At 44.8% G+C, this 22,530-nt stretch overlaps 1 protein-coding gene across 1 annotated transcript in view; it reads right to left on the bottom strand.

Annotated features, from left to right (window-relative positions):
* Positions 1-1,132: 1,132 nt before the first annotated feature.
* LOC135919947 (uncharacterized) overlaps positions 1,133-22,530 on the bottom strand; it is a 150,487-nt gene continuing 129,089 nt past the window's right edge. Inside the window, exon 2 of the mRNA XM_070532329.1 lies at positions 1,133-1,424. Within this exon, the coding sequence (XP_070388430.1) occupies positions 1,185-1,424 (240 nt within the window). The 3' untranslated portion in view covers positions 1,133-1,184. The remainder of the gene's footprint in view (positions 1,425-22,530) is intronic.

Here is a 22,530-nt window from a genome sequence, read left to right on the forward strand (position 1 = left end):
TCCAGCACATTTTATAGAAAAGCCGAACTGGAGGCCGGATGAGAACACTGAACGAGGTACAATTTTTTTTTTGTCCTAATGTATGTCTGTGTTCTGCAATGCAATTGCATGTGAATACCACGCTTATTTATTCGAAGTTGGTCTAAAGCGTAACTTTTTACTCCTAATATTATTTAATTTTTACTTCTTTCTACGGAGTCGCTCAGTTTGAAATTTCAGATTGTATAGGATCATGGCATACGTTTTTTCTCGACAATCCAAAATTTTTAAAATTTGCTTGCGGCTGATAGCATACTCGTAGTCATCGAGCTTGGTTAAGAAAACAAGTGGTGCGAGAAATATAGCTTCGTATTTCAGTAATTTAGGTAATTGCACTTAATAACTGGTTATTTATTGGCGGGACATATTGCAATTTAGGAATTGTAGCCAGTGAGTTCACATGGCGCCTTAACTTGGAACAAATTTGCAGAATGACACCACTTTCGTGATATTCATTCCCAATATGTTCGAATATTACAGTGGCGTTCTAGTTACCTTTTTGTTTGGATGCACTGAGTGGCTGTTGGTTAAAAAAGTAGGTTCATCAATAGTGCACTTCTGCTGCAAGTTTCACTCCACGTACGTCAAAACACGTGCGATCTTTGGAATTCATTTCAAGTGGAAGTATCGGCTAATCTCACCGGCTACAGTCGTAAATTTCACGACGTGCCGTAAAGAAAATAGTTCTAAATTAGAACGAAATTTTATTTAATTACTCAATCATGCATTTCAATTTTTCCTGCGAGTAATTACCATCACTTCGAGTAATGCTGCTCGAGAACTATAATTAGGCTGTATACTCGAGGCGATATCTTAAAATTTTTTAAAGTCTCAAGAGAAAAGAAAACCGCTATATAAACATTATTTTTGCACTCGCAGAAAATTAGTGGCAAGATCTATGTCTAGTTAGTCGTGACTATAAAACTAGCTGCGGTTCTCCGGCGCCGGGAACTCACACACCACGATAGACGTAATCAACATGGATAGGGTTAATTACTTCAGAAACTTCAATGGAAACCTTCTGCTCAAAAGTTTCGCTCTGCCACCATAAAAAAAAAATACTTTGGAGAGGGAAAGAAATATTGACCCGTGCCTTTTGATAATCTGCAGGCTCTTTCTTCGATTTTTCCGGGGTGCCGGGCGCCTCACCACGTGTTTGGAGTTATGGTGGCTTGAATCACGCCACTCTCGACAGATGGCGACACGATCGATGGCCGGGCCCACTTGGCTGCTGGTAGCAGGCGGTGCAGCTCCGTTCCGTCTAGTGTGGGAACTGAGCGCTGCGAGAGCAGAGTTGCGCGAGTCCGGCCGCAGGCGTCGAAAGGGCAACGCCACTGTTTGAAGTTTCCGTTTCGTCGTTTATAAGTTTCGCGGAATGTCAATACCTGCAAGACAATTTGAATGTGAGAATGGCAGTTCTATTCTAGATTCATATCGGCCCTAGCCATCGTTACAATCTTCCCTTGAAACCTTATTAGCATAAAGACGGTGTACAGTGCCTGTGTCTTTGTATGAGCGGTGCGCGAAAATTTTTGCGACACGCCATTTTTCATTGAGAACCGTCACTCGGTAGTGACTTTGACTTCAAAGTTGATATTGTCGTTCGTGTTTGAAATATGCAGAACCCCGCATGACTTTGCTTCTGGTGAGATGTGTTCAATAGGAGTAACTGTAAGATACACTGTTTTGTGTGCAACTTTGCACGCGTATTTTTTAGGCCGGAATTATCTCTTGGTTTTGAATTCTTTCTTGAATTGGTCTAGGTGGTGCTTTAAGTGGTGTGTGCGAAATCGCAGAAACTGGAAAATGCGGCATTTCTTAGTTTCTTCAAGTGCTAATATTTTTTTACTCAATTGCTTGTCCAGGCTCCTTTATGAATGCTGCTTCGTTGCCCGAATGTGCCACTTGCGGCTCAGGTTATCATCCCTCAACTACTGAAGAATTCGTGGTTGTCGAAGGTGTCGCGACAATATCAGTATCTTTATTGGCAAGCGCGTAAACAATATCAACGCCTCAAGCTGGAGCCTCATGAAATGAATTAAAATCAGCAGTCATTTGGTAATTGAGTACTCGCTGTTGGCTGAGCGGTGGATTGGGACAACGGCGGTAAGTTGCTCGTCCCTGCTGCTTGTATCTTGGAACTCTGTTGATTGTTGGCGTATTTCTGTGTGCCGTAATAATAGCGCGTGAATTTTTACGATTACCTTTTATTTCACAATGAATAAGAGTGCTTCATCTATCGATGACACTGAGACGCTGATGGACATGCAAAAGAACAAAACAAACATAATGGACTATACACCTAATGTGAGGTGTAGTAGACGGACGGGTATGAGCTATATAGTGCAATTCATGAGGACAGCTGTGGCTGCTGTCGGTCTTACCTCTCAGCGTGGAAGACACAAGATAATGAACGAAATAAATTATGTTTTACAACTGAGCCATGAACTCATTCTCGATCTGAAGATTACTCCGCTTGTTTCCTTGATTTATCTCCCTTTGTTCCAACAAAGTAAACACTCGTTTGAGAGCTGCACCAAATTCGTCAAAGGTAAGACGTCGAAAGGCATAATGGAAAGAAGAGCGAGTGTTGCTTTATTTATTTGTGCGTAATGCAGCCCCATAGAAGGCAAGAAGGAGTCCGTTAAAACAGTAATGAACGCAATGATAGCCCGTATTAAAGCAACAGTGCGTTCACTAATTGCAACTTTTGAATATTACGGCATCAATTTAAACACAGGAAAATGCAAGTTTAATATCAAAAACCGTCAACCTCTGCAGTAATATATCATTCACAGAATGACACTAAAGACCCGCAACTAAGTAGACTCAGACTGATGTTAAGAGGACTATCAAATTCAGTTATGCCTCGTGAACGAATGCAGCCAGGTATGCAATTCTATAGTAGACCCGAACAAGTTGTCCTTTGTCAGGAGCAAAAGACATGCCGTGGATAAGGTGTCACGCCCACACACACACTATTATATATATATATATATATATATATATATATATATATATATAGAGAGAGAGAGAGAGAGAGAGAGAGAGAGAGCTTTACAGGCCACTCCAGCGTTCTGAAGAAGGCACTCAGTAGGACGATCGAAAAGGACGTTCGTGGTAGCTGTTATTCTGCCACCTCCACTGTGACACTAAATAAATTTGGAAAGTCGATTTTGCATACTCTTTGCCTGCGACACATTTTCGGTGGATGTGCAGGGTACTGGACTCATACGGGCCTTATAGATCGTGACAATCTTCTCTTGAAACCTTGTTAACAGGAAGACATTGTACAATGTCTGTGTGTTTGCACGCGCGGTGCGCGAAACATTTTGTGACACGCCATTTTTCATCGAGAACCGCCACTCAGAAGCGAGCATGGCTGAATTCATTAGGATGAAGCTCCGCAGCGGTGGTTGCTTGGATTTTTCCACAATGACAGAAGAGGTCGCCTCTTCCTCACAGCGGCAACGTTAACGGTTGTTCTTGCGCAGCAAAGACATCCAGGTACGCTTTCCGGAACCGATGACGTCGTTAATGAAAACTGGTTGGCCATCTCGGAGCATGTAGGTAAATATAAACGATGAGACGACATGGTCATGCTAGTGAACGATGTATTTACTAATAAGCAACGGCAAAGAACTGGTTCGGGAATCATGAAGCTGAAATGGGAAGTTGGGATTCCTGCAAGGAAAAGCTGCATGATCTGTTTGGAAAGGCCTTTGGTCATACGGCCGCCGCGAATAATGCGCTGGTGTCAGGTGCCCAAACTTCTACGAAGTCCTACCATTCTTATAAACAGGACGTGCTGGCTTTTTGTGACAAATGAGAAGATGACATGAGTGAGTCAGACACAGTGGGACATGTTTTAAAAGTGATAGCAGATGATGCATTTAAAACTGCGTTTACTGCTCTTTTGCAAGGACTGAAACACGGTCGACTCCATCATACGGGAGTCCAAGCGTCTTGAGAAGGCCAAAAGCCAACGCATTGCCCATTGGTTCGTGCAAGTGCCTAACACGACAGCAACACCGTCGTGCAAAGAATTACCTGCACCACAAGTTCCGCTAGCCGCGCCGCACCTGATAAAAATTGTCTGAGCGAAAATGAGGCTATGTCTTCTGCTTCGAGGTGCTCCGGCGCCTTTGAATCTATACCACTTGCCGAACAATGGTTCGTGAGAAGTTGTCCAGTGTTGGTCTAGGCTCAGTGTGTGCCGTCACTTCCTCACGCCTGGCTGACCGTCTCTGTCTCCTATACTCAAGGCCTGAGGCCTCGCTGCGTCGTCGCAATCCGGCCGAATGGAGGACTGGCGATTACTATTCTGTTTGCTTTAGCTGTCATTGTGTAGGTGATGCCGCCCACAATTGTGACAGCAGTTGGTCCTGATCTTCTCGTGCTACCTATGCCTATAACGATCACTTTGAGAACAATCCTGACTGTTTCGAACCTCATAGCATACAATCGCATGCCACCAGCGATGACGCTCCCACCATGACTTGTCACTGCTCACAATCCCTGCGTGGACTCAAGCCTTGTTCGCCACTCTCGTCGTCCGTCACTTCACTCGCCCCACTTGTTTGGCCGTACCTTTTCGATTATCGCGGACCGTCATGTGCGTACTGTTTCTCATGCCTTAAAGACCCGACTGGATGACATGATAGCTGGGCGCTAAAGATACAAGAATACAGCTTTGATGTCTTTTGCAAGTTCGGCTCCATGTACCAGGACAGCGATTGCCTGTCACGCCATGGCGTGGACCCTCCCGACTCCACTGCCCATGATGCTGATATCTGCGTTCTTGCCACCTGCCGCTGCAGTGATACACACAATCAACAGCTCTTCGATTCAAACTTGCAGTCCGTCATCTATCGGCCACGCTCTAATCATTCCAACCCGTTCCTCCACCTCTCCGCCTATTCATACTCAATGACAATATTCTCTGCAGCCGCAATACTAACCTAGATGGCCTTAAGCTTCTGCTCCGTTCTACACTTCGCCCCAGCTCCACGATGCCCCAACAGCTGCCACCTCGGAGTATTCCGCACATACGACCGCGTGCGGTGTCTGCTCTTCTTTGCGTCAGCACGCTGCTAGCTTAGAGCCTTGCCAAGGCCACGAGCCTCCCTCCTTGCAGCATGCCAGCCCACTTAGCCTGTAGCCATTCCGACTAGTCCAGTCAACCTCCTCGGCCTTGATCTCGCTGGAAAATTTCCGACGTATCCTTAGGATACAAGTGGATCGGCGTAGCTAATTACTACGCTGAGCAATACGCCATCACACGGGCACTCACCAGCAATTGTGCTGGTGACGTTGCAGAGTTCCTGCTTCATGATTTTATCCTCCACCGCGGCACTCCACGGCAGCAGCAGACAGAGCGGGGTCAGTCTTTTCGTTTACAAGTTGTCTGCGATATTCTTCTCTGGGGTTCCACCACAGCGCACAGAATAACTATCTCCTACCAGCGCTAATGAACTTAAAGAAGGCTCCAACCACACACTCATCGCGATGTTATCCGTGCACATTTCAGTAGATCACCGTGACTGGAACATAGGTTTGCCTTATGCGAATTATGCATTATGTAATACACAAAAAATTGTTCGCGGAATTAGTGATATGCCATTTGACTACCCATCTGAGCCCCTATTTGAAAGCTTCGGGTAAATAAAGTCAGTGATATGTTTAAATACTACCTTGCTCTTGGATAGCTAAAAGAAACCAAACAGAACTTAGGCCTTTTTCCATCTCTGGCTAGATTAAAACACAACATCCCATGTTATAACACCAGGTCCCTGGAATACTGGCATGTACCGCATGTGCGTTCAACCTATGGTAACCAAATGACTTGTTACACTCTCCCCACTCTGCTGGATAATCTCAGATCTGCGTCCATCGATGTACCTAATTGCTCTGGCAGAGAACTGTATAATTTCTATTGCCCCAAGAATTGGGTTTAAACATGTACCTAATGTTTTTTCTTTTTAAGAGTTTTGTGTTTCTATATATCTATATTGTTTGTTTTTCCCGAGTTGGTTTATGTGTGAAGCAAATTGTTTAAGTGAGATATATGTACTACATGCCGTTACTCTCTCTCCTTTCGCTATTTTCGTTCTTCCTCTTTCCTTTCTTTTCTTCTTTTTTTTTCTCGCTCCTTGCTGTCTGCTGCCTTTTGGACCTTCTGGTTATTTGGACCAGACAAGTTGCTTTTGTAGCAACTTTTTTCCTAATGCCTTGGCACTTTGTACCACTTGTTTTTTGAATAAAGGTATTATTATTTCTTATATAATTTTGCTTAAATTGGCATACAACTTGTGCCGCCACGACCCGACCAGCTATGCCCCTTTTGTCTCTTGTTTTGCAGCCACCTCGCGTTGCCCTTTGAGACCCGACTTTCATAAACTGCAAACGCTTCTGTGCAAACGGCTCGTCACGTCTCGTTGCCTTGCAACTGACTCAGAAGGATTGTTACGATAGCCACCACAGAACCCTTCAGTTCCAACCAGGCTCCTTGGTCCTTCTTTGGATGCCTTGGCGCTACGTCGGTCCATCTTCGAAAATTATCTCCTGGTACTCCGGGCCCTATCAGTATTTACGCTAGCTCAGCAAGGTCACATGTGACATCGCCCCGTCAGAGGGTCACTTGTCATCTTCAGTGCCCACCACCTAAGTCGTACGTATGTCTCGTGTCAAGCCGCGTGGTTTACCGCACGACACTACACCTACCGAGGTGTTCCTCAAGGCGGTGTACTAAGCATAACCCTATTAAACCTCGCACTCATTAGTCTCGTTGAACATCTGGCAGCAGCGATGAAGATATCAATGTACGCAGACGACAGATGTATATGGACTTCAGATGTGACACGTCTTCAGATAGGTGCAAGACTTCAAAAAGCTGCTACTCTGACAGCTATACACCTCCGCAACCGAGGTCTTGAAATCTCGCCATGCGAATGGGCACTGACGGCATTCACTCGCAAACTAATGACACCCTGCACCATCTCAACAAATGGCCAGATAAATTCTTATGAGAAGACTCGCAGTTTTCTCGGCATAATCATTGATAGAGATCTCTCATGGAGCCCGCATGTGACCTACTTGAAACAGCGTCTGGCAGCAATCTCCCAGCTTTTCAAGTTTTTGGACGGAAAGACTTGTGGAATGTTAGTTCATGCAATGTTGGAATTGCACAGCGCTTTTTTCTGGGCTTCTTGAGATAAACTTTGCCCGTACTGACCAACACTTCCCTTGCAATTCTTCGTGCTCTGCATGCTATACAAGCTCGGGCTCTCAGGGTTCGTCTTGGTTTGTCGAAATGCACATCGACAGTGGTGACTATTACAATCGCCCGGGACCAAGCCTTACAAACACAGATTGCGGTGGAAGTAGTGAGAGTGCTCATTAGGCACTTTGCCCGTGTCCATTCTCATAATCTCGCAACGCTACCCTCAGAGAGGCCGGAGGCATGATTTTGTGCTACAATTTCGTATTATTACACCCGCCTTCCATCAGGCTTCACCCCCGTAACTAAGCCATCAATTCATTCATGGTGTTTGGCTCAACCTGCAATGCACCTCACCGTACCAGGAATCAGGAAAAAAACCTGAGCTGTCATAACCCGTTCTTAAACAACTGACTCTGCGCCTTCGCACGAGAAGTACGCCGACCCCGTACTGATGGTTTGGCAAGTCCCCAGTGTTCCTCTGGAGTCGTTGTTTTCAAGGCGTGCCACCCAAAGTCACCAATGGCTGCGGAATTTGCAGCTCTTTGCGCTGAACTTCATCTTGTCAGCCAAGAACAAACTCGAAGGTGGTCAATATTCAGTGATTCGAAGGCAGCACTGCAGTCTTTGCTATCAGTCCTGCGGCGTAGACCACACCAGCCACTGGTATTCGAGATTAGGAAACTAATCCATACCTTGACCGAGAAAGGACGCCACGTGACATTTCAGTGGCTTCCAAGTCCCTGCGGTGTCATAGGGAATGAACTCGCTATATCGCTGCTTGGTTGGCTCTTGAAGGCGACGAAAAGGAGCCGATACCGTTATCAAGGACAGATGTCACTAAAGAACTTCGAATGCTCAGGCGTGGCATCACTTCCTTCTTGTGGAACGCAGGAAGCTTTCAAAACAACCAGCTGCAAAACCTAGACTCCTCTCTACGCCTTTACATTCCAGCTGGCCTCTGCCGTCGCGAAGCTACCCTGCTGCGTCGAATATGGCTAGGAGTGGCCTCCCCTAAGTCCTTTGCATTCCGAATCGGATGGGCCTACGACGCCTCGTGTGATGACTGTAGTAGCGAGGAGACTCGTCAACACCTTCTCTGTGACTGTCCTCGTTACAATTTACAGAGACGATCGCTTAAATCGCTATAGTGCGATTCGACCAAAGACTAATACCAGAGCAACTTATTTTGGAATTCCGAAATCACAAACTATCGCAGAAGAGGGTGACGTGGGTGCTGTTGCACTCTTTAAGTGCAACGGAAGTTGACAAGCGGCTGTAGCCTGAACCGATGTTTATAGTGCTGCAAGTGCTACTGTGCTGTGTGGTGACGGTATACGGTGACAATATTTGACTGGGATTGTATGTCTATGCTGCATTCTTTCTTTATTGTACTTTGCTATCACTTTACCTCCCCATACCGTCTCTCCCCAACGTAGGGTAGTAAATGAGATCTACTCATCTGGCTAACTTCCCTGCCTTTCCCCTTTCTTCTCCTCTCTCTCTCACTCTCTCTCTCTCTCTCTCTCTCTCTCTCTATATATATATATATATATATATATATATATATATATAGATATAGATATATATATATACACCATTCAAGTGAAAGTTCTCTAGGTCCGGTACTTATGTAGTTGAAGAAACGAAGGCGCACTTACGTGCTTTAACGTTTCGGCTGTGGTTTTTCTCCTGACGAAGGCCGTGCCGCGTCCCAAGCGTGAAAACAAAGCATGCACTTTTCTTAAGGGTGGGCCTTTGTTTCTGCAACTATATATATATATATATATGTGTGTGTGTGTGTGTGTGTGTGTGTGTGTGTGTAAATTGTAGCATGGCCTGTAACACATGAAGCCCGGAGCTTAGTGAAGGGAAGGGCTGTAGGCTGAAACGTATGGCTTAAGACAGGATACATGCACGACCTTGGAAAAGGGCACGGAAGATGACGAGCGAACATTCAACGGGGTGATATCGCATGTGAACTCGGTGAGCCGGCGTGAAAACTTGCAGGGCCTAGAGTAGGATAGTACTGTATATCATGCACATGAGTGTTGAGTTTTCCATAATTGTAAAGGTTGACAAGTAGCACAACTGCCAATAGCTAAACTTACGTCCTGAAACTAAACAGCTCTCCCTGAAATGGAAGAAGATGATTTCCGCATGAAATCGAAAAGCATAATTTATTGTTAAATAAAAATTTTGGTAGTCTATTTGATAACGAATTGTGTTAAGTCACATATTGCAATTAGCCAATGGCGCCGGTGAGTCCGCAACTAGCATACAATTGCAAAGAAATTTGAGGATGGCACCGGTTCTGTTATGCGCCTTCCCGAATGAGCGAGGAGAGGCATTGTTATTCCGCTGATTATTGCCCTTAACTGCATAGAAAAGTATTTGAAAAATTTAGTTGAGCAATCGTGCTGTTTGCCTCTGATTTAACGGCGCAATAAAGTAAAAGTAATATTGTTTGTTTCAGAATTACTCCCAAGCCAGCGTGCCTTGAAATCTCACTAACTCCATACAATACATTGCATTATGTGCGATAAATAATTATTTAAGGAGACCATCAGTACACTAATTTTAACAACTCTGAAATTCCAATAGAGGTATTCTGCATGCAATCTGCAACTCTTTGCGCAATGCACCCCATTAATTCCAGCCGGAACCTGGATTTTGCTTTTTCTCATGTAGATCGCGCACCGTAATTATTCGCTAAAATGACGCAAGGCTTGGACTACGAAGAGAAAGCTTTTACGAGTGCTTTCGGGAAACTGGGGCCCTCACGCAAACACTCATCGTCTTCAGGAAAGGACCATCTATATTAAAAGGAGCCGTTTCGCCAGAATTGCGTGGGGAACAATGGTAATCGTAAACTTCGCGTATGTAATTGTGAAGAGCTCTTGATTCGAATTATAAAAGACGAACATTGGACAGGAAGCAATATTAGAGTTCACTTTTAGCGAATCCATTGCAAGTGCTCTTGTGCTTGCGCAAGAAGCCGCTAACGATGTAACCGGGATTGCGGTGGCATGTGGATAAATTATAAAGCATTTATTCTTGCATGCTCGAATTCCATTACTTCGAAATCACTTTCTTATTTACATAATGCAAGTAAAACTTTGGTTGTAGCGCTGAACGGCGGATATATATAGAGTTTACGATAGGAACCCCACGAGCTTGCACGGTGGTACCGAAATGCGGTCACGGATGTGCCTGGATGCTGTCACAGTAATGTTGTGTATCTTTTTAGTTCAATAAAACATTCTTCATTGTTCTTCTAACTACGGTTAGTCTTTTGGCAGAGCCTGTGTTCACTGAGCCGCTTCTACTGAAGAAATCAGATAAAAAGATCCACAAATTTTAAATTATAGGTAGTGTGATGAGGTTTATCGGACTCGTCAAGCGGTAGTCAGAAACACAGCGGCAGCAATGATAGATCCGCTAGATTTGCGAGCTGGCCGCGCCACACACGATCCCGACGGGACTTTTCAGTGCCATTCTTCTTGCTTACAATCGCCTCTTGGCTGAACAACGAGCCAGCCTGGCGACCTAAATCGATGACGAAACGATAGGCTCATAATACGGCTGCGTAATAAGGCAGTACTCACCTACGGTGCAGAAACCTGGAGGCTTACGAAAAGGGTTCCACTTAAATTGAGGACGACGCAATGAGCTATGGAAAGAAGAATGATAGGTGTAACGTTAAGGGATAAGAAAAGAGCAGATTGGGTGAAGGAACAAACGCGAGATAATGACATCTTAGTAGAAATCAAGAAAAAGAAATGGGCATGAGCAGGACATGCAATGAGGAGGGAAGATAACCGATGGTCATTAAGGGTTACGGACTGGTTCCCAAGGGAAGTAGTAGTCATGTGGCAAAGTGTATGTAGGGCAGTCAGGCCACTGTGTTAACGAGCTCCTTAAAGAACATGAGCGATGCATACCAACAAGCACAGGTTCCCATTTGGCTCAGCATTGTAAAACATGCAATCGCAAACCCATGTTTCATGATACCATGATTTTGAAAAAGAGCGGTGACACCACCACCCGAGAGTTATCGGAAGCATTTTTCATTCAGTCATTGGGGTCACAGTGCATTGGTGTGCCTTCCTTAACCTTGTACAGCACTGAATTTGTTTTTTGGGTTCTGTCGCATGAGTGCGCTCTTGGGATTGTATGTTGGTGACTCCACCGCATGGTGCTCACTGCGCATATTCCTCTGGTTTGAGCGGTCTATAAAGGAGTGACGCAATAAAATGATGTCGGTTGAGAGTAGCGCCTTGTCCTGTCGTCTTTCTCGTGTGTGTCGTTTTGCGCTAAACAAAGTATTCATACATTCGCACCAACTAGCCCGCCAACGCATTGGGCTGAACTATCTTTCTTCTACTGTGGGCCCTGATATTTTTGTATCTGTGGCATCTCCTGATCCTGCTGTTCTGGTCAGTCACATAGCTTTTGCTGTGTGCCGTGCAAGGATGCTTACGTTCTGCATGAAGAATGGACATGTTCCTCAAGACGTGGTGAGTCTCTTCGGGAACGTCAGGCCTTCTGTCGGTCACGTGTGGCGAATGTGTCGGATTCTTCCTTATAAAATTTGGCAGCAGGTACGCCTTCTCTACGACTGGTTGGGAGCTGTCTGCTACACGCGCGATGCGCCTATTGTGGCCGAGAAGTTTCGTTTCTACAGACGTCTATCAACTCAGACTACAGAATTCGGGTGGACACAGCTGCTGCTACTCCTCTGGTCCAGACTCCCATGCAGAAAGGAAAAAACGCAACCTGTCACCACTGGTTTCCAGGTACTCGTTGACGTTAGGCTTCCTGACGAAGTTGCTGCATCGTTAAAGAATGGGCCGAAGTATAGCACGGAACCAAGAATTCCTGCACATGAGCTACTGGCTTTGAACAGGCGCATCGCAAGGAAAGCCGAACTAGAGAACCAGGAGTGGTGCCTCCTCGATGGGGTGGACTGCCTTCGTAGGACCATCACCGGGAGCGCGCCACCTTCGACAGCTGTGATCAAAAGGACATTATCTTTCTTTAGGGACAATGAACTTCGGCGGTTACTGAGTGACAAAGAGGGCGGTTTTGTGATAGCTCCGTCTGCTGTCTTCAACAAAAAAGCCATTGAGGCTGTCAACAAGAACTTCATTTTGGCAAATGAGAAAGCTCAGAAGGTAAAACGGAAAGCCATTTCTTTGTTGAGAAATATAGGCCTCACCAAGATTGTGAAAAATGTAAAACAATGTAAGGTACTTGCTCTAAGGTTTTTTTTACTGCAAAAATGCACAAACCGGATGTGCCTTTCCGTACAATAGTCAGTGAAAACTGTTGGCAGGTTTTGGTTAGCCGCTTCTTGCAAAAACAGTTGAAGCATTTAACTATTGACGATCCTTATGGCATAAAGGAGTCTTTGATGTTGTTTCCTTTCTGGAAGACAACCATTCAGTAACCGACATTTTTTCTGTTGACGTCGAAGATCTTTACTATTCAATACCGCATGATGAGCTATTTCGCAGTGTGATGACGTGCATCGAAGAAAGTGGCGAGGTAGATTTTCGCAATGCCACCGGGTTGTCTTCAGAAAGTTTCATGTCCCTTTTGAATTTTATTGAAGTGCAACTTTTATCCGGTTCGAAAATAACCTTTTTATCCAGAAAAATGGTGTGTGTATTAGTAAAAATTATTTAAAGCCTAGAAATGATCAGTCGGTATGTATTTATACACCGGGAGGTAAATTTTTTTTCAGAAGGTCCAAGAAATTTAAAAATTGCCTGTGCAGATATCACAATTCTAACCATTAATCTAAATTACTCGATGAGCCGGCCATAACTTCAACGAGAAAGAACAGCGTATAATTGAATAAGTCAGGTAATTACGGTAATTACCTTTTAAATAATTACACTGCGGCACATATTTAAATCTACGGATTATAGCCTGTCAGTTCGCAAGAAGTGCCCAGTTGGAACAAATTCTCTGGACTGTACCATTTTCGAGATATTCCTTTTCTAAGCGTTCGACAAATCGCAATGGCGTTCCAGTTACTTCTGTTAGTAAAACATCCCTTTATGCATTCAAGCACAAACGTAACTGGAGCACCAATGCTTTCCGTCGGACACACTGAAAATTATTATTTCGAAACTGATGCAGTCCACGGAATTCTTTATTTTCTTTCCTTAAAGACCCCACACGGGGGTATGGCACAAGGGGTGGTATTAGAACAGTAGTTAAAACAATATTAGTTCAGATAAAAGAATCGCTGACACTTCTTCCGTGAATGCAGGTGAACTGGTGATGACAGCGATGCCGTAAGGAAGGCCGTTCCGGTCTACAACTTCACGATGGAAAAAAATAAGACAGTAAAGTTACAGTGTGCATTTTGGGGCGAGTGAAACTTAATGAATGCTCTGTGCGACGTAATTTCATGCCGGCTGGGAAATCTATGATGCGATGGCGAGAGGACTGAAAAAGAAAACTTTGTGAAACAATGATATGCCGGCGGTGCGACGGCGATACGGAACAGGTGGGAAACTGGAGTCCGCTTTTAATGATGATAGGCTGATGCCGTAAGAATATGTCGAGGGAATGAACCTAGTAGCGTGATTCTCTACGTCGTCAAGGGCGTTAGTGAGGTAAATTTCATGCGGCCTCCAGATAGCAGAAACGTATTCAAGTTTTGGCCTGATGGACGATTTGTGTGCTAATAGGTTTACGTGGGGAGGAGCTTTTCGTAAGTGACGTTTAAGAAACCGAGCTTTTTCTTGGGCGGTTTTAATTCGTAGGAACAAACATGTGCCGTAAAACAAATAAACAAAAAGTTAGTAACAGAAAATGTGTTAATTAGTTATTTAGGCGTTTTGATTTCTCGTAGGATTATTGGGTGCCTCATCGAGAAATTAGATCAAAGGTTAGACCACAGGAAACTTTTGAATAATTCGGACATTCTAAAATAAATAGCTGGTATAGAAGGGCGTGGCACAGAACGTCGCTGCGAAGCGCTAACATTTTATAGCTGATTAAAAAACAAAAAAAACCTGAACGTTCACGCGTTCCGGAATTGGGACCTGCGATAGTGCTTTCAAGCGCTAGCTTGCTTTAATGTAGCGACTACGCCATCAGATGCTGCGCAAAAAGCTGGCTCACTAGCAGTAGCTCCAAGGGTTCCGAAACGACGCGAAAATGCATCGCCACTCTCTCTCGCTTGCCATGGCTGCGCGCAGACTCGTTGTCAAGCCAAGAAAGTACGGTTATTTTCGCTGTAGTCAGGCCTCGCGTCGGCCGACCTCAGAGCCTGCGCACTCGACTGGAAACAACGAAAGAGGAAAGTAAAATACCCTTTACATTTTTTTTCAGAGGCGCAGTGATGTTACCGGTGGTCTAGTCTAGAAATTAAAGCTGCCATGGCATACAGTGCGTCTGACACAGACATTCATCTAATGGCCAAATATTTGCTTTTTCCAGAGCGGTGCCCTGTCTGCGTGAAGGAACTGTACTCGTCGAAAGAACCGATTCGATGCAGAGTACACGATGGTATCATGGCATTATACGCTTTACGCCAGGGGCCTGAGAAAAAAACGACGTATTATGAGTGCAAGCACAAAAGTAACTGGAACGCCAATGCACTTCATCACGAAGTTCGCGAATCAATATCTCTGGACTGGTGTCATCCTGCGAATTCATTCCAAGTGGATCCGGCTTGCGCACTTCACGGCTGGAACTTGTAAATTGAAATATGGACCATACGGTAATTAGTTAAAGAGGCAATTAGATAATTTTTGTTAATTAGCCGATTACGAATTTCATTTTTTTTGCAATAAGTGTCCACCGCTTCGAGTAGACCATCTCATGAACTAGAATGATGCTATCTGCCACAGGTAACCCTTTAGGAATATGATAACGTGTTGCCATTCGTCTCAATTGTGCGTGTTGTGCGGAACCCGAAATGGAAACCACGAGTAATGATGACGAGTGCAATGCTTACTGGCGTGACGAAGGGCTTAGGAACAATTGGAATCCTATTTATCTACATATCTGTAACCTGCACATATTGCTGTGATGCTTCTGCTACTTAACAAATATTCAACTCAATTCCTCGCTTCAAATAAATTTTGCCGGAAGAGAACACGTCGTTGGTTCCGAATTTGTGATGTAATGAGTATTCTTGCCATGGTATTCTTATGTTCCTAAATGTAACCGCGCGAAGTTACTGGGAACACAATGGGTCTCCCTAGAGAATGGACCGATTACCATGATTTTGGCCGCCTCACCACTTCATTATCTTCTCATACAGACCATTTGAAGGACTGGATAATGCAATTTACCTTAAAAATATGCTGATTGATGCATGCTTTCTAGCTCAGCTGTGCTGCAAAAATAAGTTGTCGACGAAGTTCTCAAATTTTTTTGCAACAAGAATAAACGTGGAGAACAAGTATTGAACTTCGAGAAACATGAGCAAATTTTTTCAGCTATATCTGTGATCTACGAAGAAACTCTGGCTGATTGGCGTTGAATGACCCATTGGGCATTTGGATGTTCTTCTCGACTGGAATATACTACAGTGACCACTTGAATAGGAACGTTATTTTTGTCATGGTATTCATTATCTTTTGGTGAAAAATATTGAGGGCATCTCATATACAGAATATATGTATAATTTAGTGCCTCTAATAGCTCTGGAGAAATATCTCCAATATCTCCAATATACTGATTTTTAGCTGTGCAAATACCGTAAACTTGAGAGAAAATTGTAAAGATAGCAATGCCCATATTAAGTACTTGAGAAGTTCCTAAGGCACAAGAAGCATGTGATAAGCTACTGGCCATGGATGACATGTTCCATTTCAAACACTTTTGATGTGAGTTCCACTATTAGCTTCTCGGTGGCCTTGTATGACGCTTTACAGGTTGTAAAGAAACGCAGCTGCTGTGAAGCAATGGTAGTTTCTTGATCAAGGATACCACGTCATGAGTGTTCAGGAATTTGAACACCGCGTGAAACGTGCATTTCTTCAGCTAAGCGCTGTTGAATAGGAACGAAACCACAGACGCTTGCTCATTCAGGACCACGCTTGCAATGTGATAAATGTGCATCGTAATTAGGAATGAATGGATTTATAAAATCGCAAAGCGAGAACGGAGAATGCATTTTCTCGTGGTTTTAAATTAAAGCTAATAAGCAGATAATATAGAAAATGTGCCCAATAATGTTCTTTTTGGAGACCGTGGAGTTAATCTTTAAACCGTCCAGTGATAAAAAAACACTTATAGTTGCTACATATTTTTGGAAAACTCTATCCTGCTGCAAAATAATGTGACAAGTTTTTGCTGTTCTTATTTACGAATAGGTTGCTGCTGTTGTGTGCGTTGAAAGTTTTATAACGCTTGACACAAGAGCTTCTACGTGCGCGATTTCTAAATAATTCCCTCAAAACTCGAAGCGATTAGTATGTCAAAACTTCTCGACATATCTTACAGAAAATGAAAGTGGACGGCGGAGGCCAATACTCTGCGCAACATGCGTATGCCAGTTCACAAGAAAGCTATACTTCCCACCTAGATATATTAAAACATAACAATTAAAATCCATCTGTATTGCGCAGCAAGCAAGCTACGAGCGTCAGGAGACCAATAGAGCACCGCGTATCTGACCCTGGCCAATTATGAAATGAATGTCACACGCTTATTAGCCAGTCGAAGACAGAGGAGGTAATGCCTAATAAATAAGGAACACACGCGAATCTTGAAGGAATATGAAACCCAAATGCTAGTCATGCTCTGCACGACGGATCAGCGCATTGCTCTCTTTACTGCGCTTGCAAAGAGTACTGACCGTAGCGACAGTGCAGTACACATCACCAGGCTTGCGATGCCACTTGTTCCCGGGATGTCACATTAACTAAGCCCAAGCGTGTCAGCAGCCTAAACAGCACCGAGATGTCCAGGCGCAATGAAGGTTTGGCAAGAATAATAAAACAAAGACGCCATTTGGAGCCCACGAGGAACAGAGTGCCACCTAAACAAAGGGGAAACACCGCTCCGTCCACTAACGAGGCTCCATTATTTGCGACGATGACAAGTACGAGCTTCCTGTTCGCTTGTCCTATAGCCACTGCTGCTCGTGATAAGTGGCCGCCGCGGCGCGCCACCCCTTCTGAATTGTTCCGAAATGGCCAGGGAACACATAGAAGTGCGATGCAGGGAAAAACAAAAAGGTCGCATAGGTAGCTGGGAACAAACAGAGGGGATGAAGGCTTTCACTATGTCCGCTCATGTCTTTCTGCCTGGATGACCGTCTGAAGTGTTCGTCAGTGTACACAAGAACAATGAAGCACCAATGTGCACAATGGGGCGCAAACAAGAGCAAATAAATTTTGGGTGTGTTTGTAATAGGTGTGATGTGATTGATGTTTTTTTTTTCTCGAATGTAAGTGGCAGTGCCTGGCTATGCCTCATAATTTATTTGTTCAGATACTCAAAACAGTATCCCTGGTTTCTATGGGTTGCCGTGACACTTGGGTGAAGAAGCAACAGAAGGCGTCCCCTTAGTGAGCGAAAGCTGCAATACAGCTCATGGAATATTCGGGAGAACGCACACGCTTTGAAGAGGTCAGCACTCGTTATCAAACTCACTTCTTTGTCATTCTCTCATGAGTATGACCATAAATGTTTTTCCATTCTCCTAATGATGAGGGCACCTTTATACTTATCACCATGAAGGCAATGACAGTAAGACGAATCTTCCTAACGAAGATTTGAAATATAGTAGGGTATTATTGCGGCTTGTGAAAGAAATGTAAAATAATATTAGTTTTCTCCCTTGAAAAGTGCAGCACAAAACTTCTTCATATATACTTTAACAGTGCTGTCGCACAGAGAAATGTAATAATAGAGCACAGCCATAATACCTCGACCACAAACATGATAGTGAAGGAGTACATTTGCGATCTCACTTCTTCGATTTTAACGACACCTGTCAAGCTAATCGCGCTATCTAATGACTGTGTACTGTGAAATATTCCTAAATCATCATCATCATCATCAGCCTGGTTACGCCCACTGCAGGACAAAGGCCTCTCCCATACTTCTCCAACAACCCCGGTACATGTACTAATTGTGGCCATGCCGTCCCTGCAAACTTCTTAATCTCATCCGCCCACCTAACTTTCTGCCGCCCCCTGCTACGCTTCCCTTCCCTTGGGATCCAGTCCGTAACCCTTAATGACCATCGGTTATCCTCCCTCCGCATTACATGTCCTGCCCATGCCCATTTCTTTTTCTTGATTTCAACTAAGATGTCATTAACTCGCGTTTGTTCCCTCACCCAATCTGCTCTTTTCTTATCCCTTAACGTTACACCTATCATTCTCCTTTCCATAGCTCGTTGCGTCGTCCTCAATTTGAGTAGAACCCTTTTCGTAAGCCTCCAGGTTTCTGCCCCGTAGGTGAGTACTGGTAAGACGCAGCTATTATATACTTTCCTCTTGAGGGATAATGGCAACCTGCTGTTCATGATCTGAGAATACCTGCCAAACGCACCCCAGCCCATTCTTATTCTTCTGATTATTTCTGTCTCATGATCCGGATCTGCCGTCACTACCTGCCCTAAGTAGATGTATTCGCTTACTACTTCCAGTGCCTCGCTGCCTATTGTAAATCGCTGTTCTCTTCCGAGACTGTTAATTATTACTTAAGTTTTCTGCAGAATAATTTTTAAACCCACTCTTCTGCTTTGCCTCTCCAGGTCAGTGAGCTTAGTAACTCAGGGGACCAATTGCAATGCATTCCTAAATAATGACCTTTAATTAGTTGCTCATTTCATGGTAACTAAATAAATAAGGAATCATTGTTACTAAGGTTGGCAAACTTAATGGGCATCTTATCAGCCTCATTAGAGTGGCTTAGCAGAGTGTGCCGTGCCAGTGGGGAAGAAGGGCTTTGCCAGCTCTACTTGGCTGTCCTCCTCGACTAGGAACTAGCGAAAGTATTGTTCGGTCACAAATGAACTGCTTGGCGGCGTTGAAGTTGGGATGTTTGTTTCATTTACAAGAGGTTGCTATGCAGCTGAGCCGAAATCTCAGCGCATTGAATGAGAACGAGAGAATTTGCAAAGGAAAGCAAACAAAAGAAAAAACGGACATTGGCAAACAGTGATAAACAAGGAGAATCAGTACCATTCACATAAATAAAACAGCTGCAACTAATGACAAAAGGTAATGTCCTAACATGCAGTGGATGTGGAGACGACACGGAATGAACGAGGAGGACAGTTCACGGAAGAGTCGACGCCGGTCTTTGGCGTAAAGACTGTAGATATGGTGGCAGCGCAAGCTTCCCGGTCACTCCTGCGGCGAGCACGGTGAAGCCTTCAAATAACTTGGAGACACTTGAAGCCGGGAAGAATTGTTGAGTTTTCGGTTGGGTCAGGAAGCTCGGGCCCAAAGCCCGACGGCTGTGCTGATGCGCAAGCCTTCAAATAACTTGGAGACACTTGAAGCCGGGAAGAATTGTTGAGTTTTCGGTTGGGTCAGGAAGCTCGGGCCCAAAGCCCGACGGCTGTGCTGATGCGCAAGTAGTCTTCGGCATACCATAGCACTTCGAGGCGTATGAACACGAACAGCCGCTTTCCAATTCATCCCTGCATCCTCTTTTATATTCATAGCAATTATATTGGCACTCCAACTTCAAGGGCATTTCATTCATCGGCGTCGCTGATGCCGTGAAGTTCCGCATAAAATCCAAGGGCGATAACCATCGCTGCGCTATCTAGGCTGTATGTGCGAGTGGAATCATGCGACAGGAGCCGACAGCCGTTGCCCAATCTCGCCCGCTTGAAAGAGAAGAAAACGGGGTGACAGGGCAACTTGAAGGCGATCTACGTTGGGGACAGAGTCTGTACTCGCGGACAACTTTCTGCGTCAACGAAGGGAAAGCTACGGAGGCGAAGTACGCAGAAGTTAGAGCGCTTCTGAAAAGAATCGGATGTTTTCAACCACGTTAGTTTATGCTGGGGAGGATAAAACACGCCACTAAGATACAATACATCAGGAAGATAAAACACACCACTCAATGTAAATGTTTAGTCATGTCAACGCGATACCGTCAACGCAAAACCGTCGCCCGTGGAAGCTGCGTCGATTCAGCGTCTCTTCCGAGCAACCAAAAGTTCTGTGACATGCTGGCGGACTACTTGGCACGGTAACACATTTCCAGAAGCTACGCCCCCGTAGCTTTCCCTTCATTACCACAGGTAGTTGTCCGCCAGTATTGGTGCATCGGTAACTCGCAGCTTTGTGCGTGTGGTGTGTTCTCGGCGCTAGCTTCACCCTGAAGCGATGGCAGCACGAATGTCACTTCACTCGCTTCTGCTGCTGCGTTTCCTCATGTCAGCGTTTCGACAGCCAGTTGCCGCGGTTACCCAGCGAGGTGTGTTGATGTTTGCTTGAGCGCGCGTGACACCATCTTGGTAATTTAGTTAGTAGGCCTATGTTAAAAAGTTTTCAAGGCCGATAATACTACTATCCTTACTCAGTATAGCTGTCCATTAGTTTGCTATCGATATGCATGCTTCGCCTCTTCGGTTAAACTGCGACATTTTCAGTCTCTCTCTCCCAACCAGCATTCAATGCAAGTGCTGCACTTTTCTGTAATAATGTGATTAGCAATTTTTTCCCTACTTCAGCCGTTCTGAATATCTATCTATCTATCTATCTATCTATCTATCTATCTATCTATCTATCTATCTATCTATCTATCTATCTATCTATCTATCTATCTATCTATCTATCTATCTATCTATCTATCTATCTATCTATCTATCTATCTATCTATCTATCTATCTATCTATCTATCTATCTATCTATCTATCTATCTATCTATCTATCTATCTATCTATCTATCTATCTATCTATCTATCTACGCCGACGCAGTGGCCCAAGTTGTCAATTATTTCTGGGCACTAAGCACGTGCTTTCGTCATTATGGCATCATGGTGGTTCCATCGACGTCATTTTGGCATCGTAAAGACTCTCGTCATGTGGTCACCGTCACGTATACAACGCTGACCTAGTGGGTTAGGTTGTCAAATAGACTCACTATATGTATGTGCTCGTGTACGTGATGCCGTCCTAGTCGTTTTAACATCATCATTTCAGCTTTGTCATCCAAATCCCCTCATTGTGTCGTCGTCAAACCATCGTCGTGGTTCAGTCATCATGTATTCGTTGTCACGCCGAAATCGCAATGCTGTTGTGGCCCTTCCGTCGTTGCCACTATAGATTCCTCATCCGACTCTCTTCACGCCATTGTCGTCATGCGCTCGTCGTTATCTCGTTGTCCTCATACAGTTGTGATGTCGTAGTCGTCATTGTGGCGTCATACCTACAGCCATCTTGACGCATTTATTTTGATACTGTTGTCGTGATGTCGCCGTGGTCGCTCCATCGTCGCCATTCTGACTTCGTCGTGTCGTTGCCATTCTACAATCGTCGTCATATCTTCATTGTCATATCATCGTCTTCATTCCGTCATCGTCCTGCCACTTTCGTCGCTCCATCAACATCAACTCGTTTTGAGAGCACAGCTCTTAGGTGCCCGTTCCTGCAGTGAACGTCGGCGTCCCTCGGTGTCCCTCAGCGTCCTCGGCATAACGAAGCGAGCGAGCACAGCAAAGAATTAAACATCGAGCGCAGAGCGTAGCGGCAAATAAAAGACGGTAGTAGCCAAGAGAACGCGAGGAGGAAAGTGTAGGAGGAGGGTACAGCGGAACCATCATGCAGAAAGCGGAGGTGGAGGGTATGGTGAAAGCGTGAGAACAAAAGCGTAGTGCCGCGCAAGACCGTGTCTTCGGGGACTATGACTAGGAAATGGCGTTAGAGTAGCGCGCGTCATCTCTTAACAGATGACGCCACCGATACCATATGTAGAAATAACGCGCTACATGAATTGAGGTCTGTCTGCGGCGGCTGCTGTTACTCACGCCCACGCGCCACACATGCGCTGCCTCTCGCGAACTCCCAATCAGCGAGGTAGCCGCGTGACAATTCGCTCCATTTCCAACGCTCCGCATGCGACAGATTGTCTGCGCCAGCCAATATATCGCAAAATAGAGCGCGTATAGAGCTGGGTTCACCTTTCGTAGTAGAGATTGTCGTATTTGTCGGTGAATATCGTTACTAAAACGTATGCCGCCATTGTCACGTCATCGTTGCCATTGTATCGGCGATGGACAGTCACTATCATGCACCTGTTGACATACTGCCGTCATAATGACG

The sequence above is a fragment of the Dermacentor albipictus genome, chromosome 1 (genome assembly GCF_038994185.2).
Source record: "Dermacentor albipictus isolate Rhodes 1998 colony chromosome 1, USDA_Dalb.pri_finalv2, whole genome shotgun sequence".
Classification (NCBI taxonomy): domain Eukaryota; kingdom Metazoa; phylum Arthropoda; class Arachnida; order Ixodida; family Ixodidae; genus Dermacentor; species Dermacentor albipictus.